This window comes from Megalops cyprinoides, chromosome 23, assembly GCF_013368585.1.
Source record: "Megalops cyprinoides isolate fMegCyp1 chromosome 23, fMegCyp1.pri, whole genome shotgun sequence".
NCBI lineage: Eukaryota > Metazoa > Chordata > Actinopteri > Elopiformes > Megalopidae > Megalops > Megalops cyprinoides.
Window position 1 is genome coordinate 12,617,682 of NC_050605.1, and position 12,115 is coordinate 12,629,796.

The window sequence follows — 12,115 nt, forward strand, 5'->3', positions numbered from 1 at the left end:
TCCATAGGCCCACATACTGGAATATGGGCTGGCTGTGCATGAGAAGTTCGTACCACAGGACATGCGGCCTTTGCATAAGAAACTGGTGGATCAGTTCCATTTGATGAAGTCCAGTTTGGGAATACAGGTAAGCTTCTGTCTTCATTTCAAGGGCCTTTCAATCTAACCACCGCAGCGCTGTCCTTAACTTTGAGTCAAAACTGTAAGCGAATAAATTTGTAGTTAATCTCTTGTAACTGTTGAACTTGAGATGATGTAGATGAATATATTAAAAAGCTTAAACTGAAACTTACAGTCATTACTCAGGGTTATAAACAAAGCAGCGCTGCGGATCTAATGCCTCCGCTTGGTCTTGAAAGGACACATTGGAATGCACTGAGCCGTGATTGCGCTGTTATGAATACCGCAGTGCTGACACTTCTCCCCCCTCTCTGTCCATCCCCTCCGTCCCCTGGAAACGGCAGGAGTTTCCAGGCTACGTGCGCGCCAGCCCGGTTCACTTCACCAACGGCAGCCCGCGCGCATGCAGGAATTCGGTGCCCAACGCCATCAGCCCAGATGGTGCCCGCGTGGTGGCGAGGCGCAGGTGAGAGCCGTTCCCCGGGTCCCGCTCCGTATGTGCAGGCGTGGGCGAGGCCCCCCCCAGCTCCGGAGGGGCTCCGGTCCTGCCAGCTCCGCTGACAGCTTCTGTCTGAGGGAGTCGCGTGTTCACTGACCCCGTGTCTCTGCGCCCGCCGCACTCTCACGGACACGCGAAACGCCCGCGCGCGCCCACCTGTTCCCCGTGCTCGGGGTGTCTGTGGCTGTGGCTTTTTTGTTCCTTTTTCCCCTAAACGATGTCTCTCCTTCGTTTTGCCTGCAATAAAACAGCAGATCGCTCTTGAAGAGTCTGCTAATTATGCCTGCCCGTGGGAGTCGCCGGCGCCGTTTTAACTCCTTAGCCAGTTCCCCTTAGCAGAATGCCTTGTTTCAGCATAGCGCTCGCAGTTCTGAAGGTGGCTGTGCTCTCTCCCCCCACAGCCCCCTCAGCTACCCCGCTGCAAACCGCTACTCCTCGTCCTCGCTGTCGTCCCAGGCCTCCAACGAAGTGAGCAACATCACGGGCCAGTCGGAGAGCTCGGACGAAGTCTTCAACATGCAGGTAAGCGCGCCGCTGCCGCCGCCGCCGCTAGCGAGGTCCTCAGTTCTCGGCCTGATTAATATGGACGGCGGGCCTCGTCGCCTCTTTAGGAGTTCAAATCAGGCCTTTTCCCTCTCCGCTCTGTCTCCTCTCCCCGAGGCGGGTCACTGAAGAGGCCCGCGCTCCTGTACACCACCTGTCATGCTACCCCTTTCAAGTTAGGGGGAAAGCTGTTCCGCCCGCATTATCCAACTGCAATTCAAAGAAACTCAATCGCCGCAAACAGTTTCAAAGTGCCAAGTGTCTAATCTGCGTTGTCTGTGTTGTTGTTCCTGCAGCCAAGCCCATCTACCTCAAGCCTAAGTTCGAATCACTCTGCCTCTCCCAATGTGACCAGCTCGGCCCCCTCCAGTGCTAGAGGTAGGAGACCCAAGGGGACATTGGAACATTCATGTCTGATGTACTAGAAACTACCCTCCCTATAGCAGAGTCTGCTATATAGACTGTATTGCTGCTTCTGAGACCATATAATACTATGATCTGCCATACTGTAGCACTACCACTGGACACACACAGTGCTGTTGTCTGTTAAACAAAATGGAGTACTGGAGTTTAGGCCATATAGTACAGTTATCTTCCATACGAGATGTAGTACTGTTGTTGGGAACACAAAGAACTGTTATCTTCTATACAGAAATAGGGTACTGCACTTGGGAACATTTACTACTGTTATCTGCAGTTTGGACAGGAGGACTTGTTTATGGGCGAGCAGCTACCACAGCTCTCCAGTATTATCGGATCTCAGACGGTCACGTTCATTTCCACAGCATGCCGATCATAAAAAAGGATATATAGAGACATTTATGGAATCTGATACTCTCCCTTTGGCAGCTCCTGGTAACCAAAAGACCCCTATAAACCGCCATCAGACCATAAAGTGTTTGTGGAATTAGTACAAACTAATTTCTAAATTGCCGGTGTGCCGGGGGTTTCAGGGCTCAAATGATAGCCACGCCGCCTCTGTTCTCACTGTATTGGGACCGGATCCGGGCCAAGCCAGCGTGAGGGCGAAGCAGGTGCCCGGGCCCCTCGCTCTGGCGGGGGGAATGCGTATCTGAGACCTGCGGTTCAGAGCTGCCGCGGCACGCTCTTCACACTGGCTGGGAAGTCTCATTTTTCATGAGCAGGCGAGCCAGTGAGGCAGAAAGCGCATTCCAGAAATGAGCGTGCGGGGAAAGAGCTGTCGGCCCGCACCCTCACGCTCGTGTGTCATTGTGTCGCATCTGAAGGAGTGTGCAGAGACATTTGTTGGTTGTGCGTTACCGTTAGATGAGTGTGCAGGGGACATCGGTTGGTTGTGCGTTACCGTTAGGTGAGTGTGCAGAGACATTTGTTGGTTGTGCGTTACCGTTAGATGAGTGTGCAGAGACATCTGTTGGTTGTGCGTTACCGTTAGATGAGTGTGCAGAGACATCTGTTGGTTGTGCGTTACCGTTAGATGAGTGTGCAGAGACATCTGTTGGTTTTGTGGCGCTGTTGTACCCCTGTCGTAGGGTCACCGCTCCTGTCGGACAAAAACAAACATTCCAGAGAGAATGCCTGCCTCTCTCCCCGAGACAGACCCTGCAGCGCCATCTTCCCCAACCCCCAAGACCCCACACAGGTGAGAGTATACAACCTAGCCCCCAAACACCCAGCATAGGTCATAACATACTGTACATCCCAAATTTCATAACTACACACAGCTGAGAATATACAGCCTAGCCCCTAAAACCCAACACAGATCATAATGTACTATACATCCTAAATCCTATGACCACACACAGGTGAGAATATACACCCCAACCCCTAATACCTTTCATAGGTGAGATTATATACTTCAATCCTTGATCCCTCACATGTCATTACATACAATACGCTACAAACACAAGCTTCTGGGAATGGGTCCCATGCATGTAAGAACATGTCCCTAATTTAAGAAGAATAGTTGATTCCCACAGATGTGAAACGTCATTTCAGTATCACCGTTTGCTTTTGCAGAGGACGTTACCACATCAGATAGGGGACACTTCGTTACCACGGAGTGACCCCAGTCTCTCCACACCCGAGAAAGGTAGGAAGCATTTTAAAATGTCCCAAAAACGCAGCGCATTTTTCAAAGAACTGCATCTGTTCACACTGTAATGTGACTGTTCCTCAGGTATAGAAAGCCCATTTCAAATGTAGGTGAAATGTAGGTTCGCAAAAAAATGCGAACATGTGAAAAAGGCCAACTCCGTATGCACTGGTCAGATAAGACTACTCATCCATCCTTCTCCCATTGAACATTACCAATTAATAGATATAATTCTGGTTAACTGTCACTTACAGTCCAACACCCCCTGACTTAAGTTGTCACACCCCCCCTTTTCGGGCGCTTCCCCACAGTTTGAGGGCCCCTGCTGTATAGTGTATTGGATGAACATGTGCACTGAAATCCCACACCATGAATAATGGCTTGCATGTAAAATGTATGAGCCAGCATTGCTACCCTGCTACGCACTACCCTGTAAAATCATTTCTCAGGTCAACTGGAGAGATTTAAATATAGCTGATAGCTCCGCTGGTCGGAACTTGAGTGGCATGGTTGTTGACAGCTCGCTTCTGTGACCGTGAATCACTAGAGGTGGCCCAGTTTTATTTTCATCCCTGGACAAAAAAGACTTAAAAATGATTGATAAACAGCTGCACTACAGTGCTCTGAAATGAATTTAAAAAAAAAAGAATTATAATTTGATCACGTGACTTTTAAGTGGGTATGGGTTATTCTCAGACACGCACAAACTGCCTAAAGCATATTCAGTTTTGTTGATGTGTTTATTTTTTTGAGGATGACTCTTTTTGTGCAGGAGCCAAGTAATGATATTTGAAAATGTACAAGTTTATACTTTTTTGAAGTTGGCAAGTCTTTGGAATATCAGCATAAGTAGCTTTATTTTTGCATGTTCCGCTGAGAGATATTTGAAAGTAGTTTAAAAAATCTCGTGTACCATTCAAAAAGTACAAAACGTATATGATTACTTTTTAAAACTCCCACGTAAGGTTGGAGGTTTTTTTTCTCCGTCTTTTTTGATGGAACGCTCATTTCAGAGTTCACACTCGGATTCTGTTAACATCCAAATTTGTTACTAGCAGATGAATATGAATGATTGCACAAACATGGGAGAACATCGGCTATTATTCCTCAGCAGAGGCAGCAATTTTACAGGCCATTAGAATATAAATTAGAATTTGCAGAACAGCTTTTTAATCATTGTTGCGAGCACATTCTCAGGTTAAGCTGAAATGAACACATTTTGAAAAGAACACATTACGTTGACTCACTCTAATTTGTATATTCATTTCTTTAGGGTGTGAAAGGCAAATACTGCAAGCAGCAAGTGAAGTGCAAAAAATGTGTATTATTTTGTTTGTTTCTCCTTTGTGCTGTTTCAGTAGGTATACATTATGCCGGGGGGAGAAACATTGTCTTGTTATAATGCCTTCCGTAGAACTGCCATGGAAATGTACAATAGGAAAGTTTGCAAATGAAGTGTATGGGGATTTGCCAATGTACTAGAGTACTTTCAAGGGGGGCTGTATTACATTTTAGCTATTCTTTCAAGTTGTTCTTGTCCAGCTGTAATTGACCAGATTTCCTGATATATCTTTTGTATGTTAAAGTATCGAACGCCACCCCGAGTAGCTGGAGTCTAGACAGTGCTAAAGAAGCTAACACACAATTATCAGACACTGTTGGAAAGTTGGTATCACCCCCTGTCCCTCCTAGACCTCCATACCCAGGTAAAGCCAACGCAATGTGTCTCAGAACGTAGCACTAACATTTCCTGCTCCTTTTTTGACTTAAGCTCATTGGTCCAAACCACCTGCTTCCGTCTACCTGCCTCTTCTCTGCAGCTGCTCCTCATCTCTCCCCATTCTCAGAGCTTCAGCCTGACCCGCCGCTATCCAATGCCTCAAAAGCATTCTGTGTTAATGTAACAGTGTTTTCATTCATACGCCTCTGCATAACCCTGTAAATGCTGTTATCTGTACTGATTGTAATCAACAAAAAAAAGAAACCCATTCCTCTGCTTCTTCCATATTTATATTGGTATTCAAAGGCGAAGGGGATATTGAGTTGCTTTGAAATGATTTTTGTTTGTTGACACAGGCGGGGTATTCTAGCGAAGGAATCAGCCGGGCAAAGCGGAGACCGGCGTCGGGGGGGAAAAACGATCAGATTTAGCGTGAAATGCAAAACAAAATCGGAGGACTTTAGCGGGATTTGTCCTCTTTTTCCGCCTTAATCCCAGCACTGTTCTGTGCAGTCAGTCCATTCTGCCCTTTTATCTTTTCACCTCCCCGAGGCCGCACTAAACCCCAAATCGGGAGAAATGTCACGTTTTAAGATGGATACTAATAGACTCCCCCTGGATCTCTGACTTTTCGCAGTCAGATCCAGACGAAGCTGCGTTGTTTTTTATATTTTATAAGCAGATGGGATATTTCACAGTCTATTTTTCCTTCCAGTGAGCCGGACAGCGGCCCAGTGAATAGCGGCAGTATGCTGCCCTAAAAGGACCAGCTGCTAGATGTAAACAGCTTAGCGCAGGGCACAAACGCCAGCCACACGTTTAAGAGATTTGGTGATGCACACGGCTGCTCAGTTATGCACATCACACTCCCGCAGTAATTCAGTACGTGTGCGCATTTTGTGTGTGTTTTTCGAGGGTGTGACGCGGTTGTCCTTGCTTGTTTTTACCTCGAACAGGGTCGCCGGCAAGGAACTTGAGGTCCCTGTCACCTGTCCCGACGCCCAGGTCCCCGCAGAAGGTTTGTGTCCGTCCCCCCCCCCCCCCCCGCACTCCGTCTGTCCTTTTTCACTATGGTGAAAATATCCTCGCCTCTGTCACGGTGCTGGCGGCGGTATGCCGGGCACCCTGGGAGTGGGGCGAGAGCTCCATCAATCCCAGCATGCTTTGATGAATCATAGGATCTGTGGTCCGTGGGGACAGTGTCTGGGCAGATGACATTCAGCTGGCTGGCACGCGCATTTCCCAGGCCATTCTGCTTGGGCAGAGGCCCCAGAAATGTCCTTTTGCCACAGCTGATCCCAGGCCTCCGGAGACAACCCTGGTAATACATGTCCAAGGGGGGCTCTCACACTGCGGCATGGCACAGAACAGGAATGCCTCCATACATTATTAGGGAACACACTGAATGCCCATTCATTGTGGTGGACAGCTATCAGAATGGAACAGCTCCTCATGTTATGGTTCCACATTTTATCGAAACAGACTGCAGATTCTCAACGCGGTCATCCCTTCTAAGCACACAGAATGGCCTTGAATACAGCCAATGCATAATCCTTAATTCAGTACCTCACTACCGAGCACCTGAATACAGGGAATTTGTGCCTCATTGGCAGGATTTCTTACTAATGGAAGCGCGTCATTATTCGCAGCAGATGGGAGCATTTCTGTCGAGTGGCGATTTCTCCCTTTTTATGCTCTGAGTCAATGACTGGCATGATCTGTTCTTAGGTCCAGGTGTCAGGGCGTATCGAATCTGCTTCTAATCACTGTTATTGGTATTCTCTTATGTTCCTGTCGAGGTGGGTACATTGATTTCTGACACGGGGCTTCGCCTGTCTGATAATGTGCCTAATTAGACATCCATTCTACAGCACACCAACAGGCACACGGGAGCTTCCTCACTGCACCGTTAACACGCTGAACTGAATGATTAGGCAACATTTGATCTATAATAAAAATTGGCATCAACTAAACATAACTGCTTTGATCTTCAGAGAAGCATATCTCCATACACAGATATATATATATATATATATATATATATATATATATATATATATATATATATATATATATTTTAAAGTTAAAATCTGGATTTGAAACAGATTGTTAGCAGTATGTTTACTGTACACTGTGAACCTAGACTTGCTGCATCGGCGAAACATTGAACGCTTCATTTCTGTGAATGATTGACAGGGAATTGATTGGGTTTGATGGACCAATAAGAGGATTTTGTGGGTTTCGGTGAAGCTGTGTCTTGCCGGGGAGCGGCGTGGCTCTCGGAGGGGCTCCGTGCGCCGCGCTGTTGAGCTGACAGGCAGCCCTCAGCCTCTCTCCAGGGCCGCACTCGTGCCAGGAAGCGGGGAGAGAGATTGCCGTTGCGTGCTCGCCCGCTCACAGAGCGCCGGCTGATCAGCGCGGCATGCTGGGCAGTCACTCACAGAACCGGCTTCACGCGGAATCGGCAGAAAAACAGTTCTTGGAAAAAACACTCAGTTCACTCAGCTCTCTGCGAGGGCTGTGCTATTTGCGTCAGGGGTGGATGTGTCTGGAGAGGTCTTCCACATGAGCTAGAATGGCAACCTCTTACATCTCAGCCTCAGGCAAGCTACAAACACTGGGTTTTTTGCTAACAGTACTAAGCCTTTCATGCATGGGGAAGCTGGACTATGTGCGTTTACTTCAAAGCTGTCAGGAGAAAACCACAGTAACGATACTTATGGTTTCTATGTTGTATCTGAGATTTTTTTCCCATCATAATAAATACTGTTGAAATTGTTCTCCATTGAGTCAACCTTTTACGCACTACAAGAGAAAGGTTGACAGCAAATATATGAGTCTTGTTTTTGTGTAAAAGATTTCTTTTCAACCCCCATGAATTCAACAGAACATGAAATATAAATTTATGATGTGCATATAGACTAGAGTGTAATTGCTCAGAAAAAAATGTGACAATGGATGAGTTTTCAAAGCAAAAGCGTAGCATATTGTATCTTCTCGTTCCACTGCACAGTATCACCCAATGAAGCGGAAGGCGTGCAATCTGTTTGTCATTTCCTGTGCTGTGTTTTTCGCTCTGGATGTGCCCCCGTTGCTCGTTCGTGTCTTGGTGTCTCACGCTCCTCGTCCTCGCCTGTACCTGTAGAGCTCGGCGCCCCCCTTCACGCCCTCCCCGACCGAGTGCCAGTCGGCGGGGCTGGTGTCCAACTCGCCGGCGCTGTCCGGGAGCTACAGCAGCGGCATCTCCTCACTGAGCCGCTGCAGCGTGTCGGAGACGTCGGCCAACGAGGCGCCGCCAGGCGAGCCGGCCCTCACCACGTCCATCTCCAGCGGCTCGGACGAGCTCATCCGCCGGGAGAACAAGACGCCGCCGCCCTACAGCGTGTACGAGCGCAACAACCCACGCCGCCCCGTGCCCCTACCTCACAGCCTGTCCATCCCGCCCGGCGTCGACCCGCCCGCCCTGCCTCCCAAACCCCACCAGCAGCGCACCGGGAAGCTGGACGCCGACCCCCGCCGGGGCGAGCCCTTCCCCCGCCCCCGGCCCCTGCCCAGGAAGGTCTCGCAGCTGTAGCGCCCTCTGGGGGGTGACTTCGGCACATTTTGCACAGTTAAGTTTTAGCGTTACGCTGATCCCGTCCCCATCCCGAGGAGCATGCAAGAGATTGAAGATAAAAAGGTACTTCTTTTGAAAGAGGGCCTTCTGTTTACTGAGCCAATCAGTACTTTGCATCTGGCGGGTCCACATTTTAAATCTCATTTACAGAAAAGTTCTGCAAACTAACACATTGTTACATATTTTTGATAGATGTAAAAAAATACTGCTACATGTATATATTGGATAAAAGACTAACAGGGTTTTTTGCCTTAAATATTAAAAGTAGAATCTTTGGTGAAGGTGTGCAGCAAGTATTGCAGCTCATTGAAAAAAACTGTCTACTTTTCTAGATGGCTCAAAGGTGCTAGAAGTTTCCTTTATGTCATTCAGTGTTGCCCAGTAACTAACAGTGTCGCCTGATGGTTAGGTATACTTTACAATATGTTAAATCTGTGGGATTTTCCAAGTATTGTGCCAAAGGACCATATATGCTTTTACTATATGTAAGTAGAACTTTAGGCTCTAGCTGAGTAACTGGAAATGCTCTGCTGAAGTACCACTGGCCTGTGTTTGCGCTCAGTGACGTGCTTTTCCATTCCATGTACAGGTTGTGAAAGCAGTTTCAGCCTTCTGGTTGCATGAAGCCTGTATAAAGCAATATAAGCACTGTACCATGAGAGGAGGTGATGTAGACAAAGCACAATTGCAGCAGTATTCTGACAGGATTGCTAAATCAATAACAGTCCCTCAACAGAGCAGCCACTTTCTTATCATTATGGGCATTTCCTAATATGGTGTATGAGATGTACAGTAATATTTTTAGATGTCGTCATATTAGACTGCCAAAGCCCTCACATGCAAGGGCTTCCACTCTTACAAAATACATTCTATTTGGAAAGCTTTGTCAGGATTTTACGTAAAGCAAAGTTTAGCTACTTGTTTGTAGTCAAACCTTTTTTCAGATATTTTTATTTCATATTTGTTTGGCTCATATGAACTGTTGCTGACAAAATACCCTGTAAATGCAATTCCTGTTCTAGAGTATTTAGATAGTTGTGGGCCCCAACGCCCATAATATGAAAGTGTTTTATTGTGAGCAAACATTGTTTTGTAATATTTGAGTGGACAATATTGCTTGCTTATCTCAGTGAACAGTTTTTATTAACTACAGTATTCTCTGTATGTTTCACTTTTTGTATGGTTTACTTTTTTGTGAATTTGGGATAAAATATTTACATTAATCAGTACTTGTGAAATTGTAAATTACTTAACGAGATTGTTGTAAGTATGCCAAATACCTTATGTGTATTACAATTATTGTATATACTGTGTTTTTAACAAATGTAGCCATATTGAATTTACCGCTTTGAATGTTGCAAGGACAAATTCTAATTATAAATGTTAAATATGTATATGTTTTAGTGAGTGAATAAAAATTAAATCAATGAATAACTGCACCTAACACATTTACATGCTTGAATAACTATACCATTTAACAAAACATTTTGAACAAGGACAATTTGTATAACTTATATCTCATAATATTGTCTGCACTAGGGAAAACTTGTTGAAATGTTTCTTTTGTATTTTCCTAGACATGGTTTTGAGTATCATTTCATTTGAAACCAAATAAATACTGTAGGGACTTCTCCTCATTGACTGTCTATTATTGATATATAATTCTGCACAATGTCTGTCAGTGTCATTTCACCTATGAAAACTAGGTTTGTAATAAATGACTGTACATGAAATGGTATGATCTTTGTGTTTAATATAACAGTTCACAAATTGTCCTTGAAAGAATATTGAATTGGCTGAGAAAAATAAAATTATCCCATACAATTCAAGACTTCACTAGAGATTGTGTGTCTTTTGATTCGATTGAAAAAGAAAGAGCATCCTTGAGGTACATAAAAAAGGTTTTCAGTGAAATAAAGCAAGTAAAAAGGAAGAGTGGGATATTCATAGGGCTTTGCTTTATGGACAGTATGTTCTGACAAGGCTGTGCGGCACACACTGCATGCTGGAATGGTATTGTATGTGGGCTTAATTCAGACCACTTGTAGTCACCAGTGGGTGGGTTAATTGCTTGCTGAGGGCTCAGATGTTCTTTACAGTTGAACAGAGAACTGCCTTATTTGTAGCCAAGTGTCCTCCCATTTCAGTCTTTTCACAGAACCGCATCTGCTTTATCAGTGTGTTGTTGCTGTTATCATTATTTTTTATTTTATTTATTTACTTAAATTAGAGTAGGTGTACCGCAAAAACCATTGGACAGGTTTTGAGTAAACTTGTAGGCTGTGCATATAGTACAGAATACAGTAATTCAAAATATTCAAATTCAAATTCAAAATAGACATTTTAATTGGTTCACAGAAGCCCAGCTCTGTATAATGCAGTGTAATGTTTGTCAGTCAATTAAATGCATTGTCTGTGGTAGTGAATTTTTGCACTTGTATTGCTACAGTGTCCTAGAAATAGAGCATTCAAATAAAAATCAGAAGTGAAAGAATTTTCCTGGAAAAGAAAGGAAAAATTACATTATCAATGCGTGGAGGCCTTTGAATAATTTTTTTTCTTTTCAATTCACAACATAAATCCATAAATCCAGACATTTATCCAAAAACTGATGGGCATTGTTTGGATATGGTGGGCAGAGGCCAGCAAAGGGGTGTTCAGGCTGCCTACCCAGAGATATAGGATGATTTCATAATAAATACACTTGTTTTCTTGCCAATTTTGCCCTTGGATTCTACTAGACAGTACAAAGGGAGTCAACTGCAATTCTTCTCCAAGGGTTCTGGCATCAAAGCCATTTTCCTTTGATCTAAACTAAAATGAAATCCAGCACTAAACAGTGTAGGAATATCAGTGTCTTAAAACCCTGAGTGTACATTTTTCTTGTTTTTATCTTATTTTGCTATTTACCCTGGAGTTAAAATCAAGTCTTCATCAGCATTACCACAAAGATGGAAGAGGAGAAAATGTTGGTGAATTCTTTTTTTACCCAAAGCTGTTCCGGTATGGACCGATGGTGACCCACTCATAACCTTGCAGTCTAACTATACTAAAAGTAGCAGATCCAATCTTTATTCCTATGAAGTTAAACCTTTTTTACATAAAAGAAAAACATTTATTAAGAAATACGGGATGTCTACATGAAAAAGATAGTGGACTTACAGACATTTGATAGATTACATATTGATATTTGCTTTGTGGAAGTCTGTCTATTTTAGCATATCATCTGTCTGTAAGTTATAAACAAAAAAACGGGCATTGCGCCAGCCAGTTTTCTAACCGTGTCCAATGACAATGGACACAGCTGATGCGTACAAATCAAATTGATGCATACAAATACATAGGGGCCTCAGCCAGGGCTCAACCATTGACATTTGTGAAACTATAGGAGACTGATAGGTGTCTGTGCAGATTCTGTGCAGTTCTGCTCTGCACAGTTAGTGTGCTTGTAGAAGCTTCCCTGCACAGCCTGAAAATGTGAAACCCTGTTGAACTGGGTGTACATGCTTTTAACAGGTGTCAGTTAAAGAAAATTTAAAACAA

The 12,115-nt window shown here is 44.7% G+C and overlaps 1 protein-coding gene across 3 annotated transcripts in view; it reads left to right on the top strand.

The window, feature by feature from the left end:
* The window catches only part of LOC118770133 (dedicator of cytokinesis protein 4-like), an 84,402-nt gene extending 74,727 nt beyond the window's left edge, over positions 1–9,675 (top strand). For 2 of the 3 annotated variants that reach the window (XM_036517591.1, XM_036517592.1), the window contains 9 exons: positions 8–127; positions 465–586; positions 1,021–1,141; positions 1,459–1,540; positions 2,674–2,783; positions 3,161–3,233; positions 4,823–4,942; positions 5,913–5,974; positions 8,102–9,675. In XM_036517591.1, the coding sequence (XP_036373484.1) occupies positions 8–127; positions 465–586; positions 1,021–1,141; positions 1,459–1,540; positions 2,674–2,783; positions 3,161–3,233; positions 4,823–4,942; positions 5,913–5,974; positions 8,102–8,530 (1,239 nt within the window). In that variant the 3' untranslated portion in view covers positions 8,531–9,675. The remainder of the gene's footprint in view (positions 1–7; positions 128–464; positions 587–1,020; positions 1,142–1,458; positions 1,541–2,673; positions 2,784–3,160; positions 3,234–4,822; positions 4,943–5,912; positions 5,975–8,101) is intronic. The other variant, XM_036517593.1, reaches the window with a different exon arrangement.
* Positions 9,676–12,115: the final 2,440 nt, after the last annotated feature.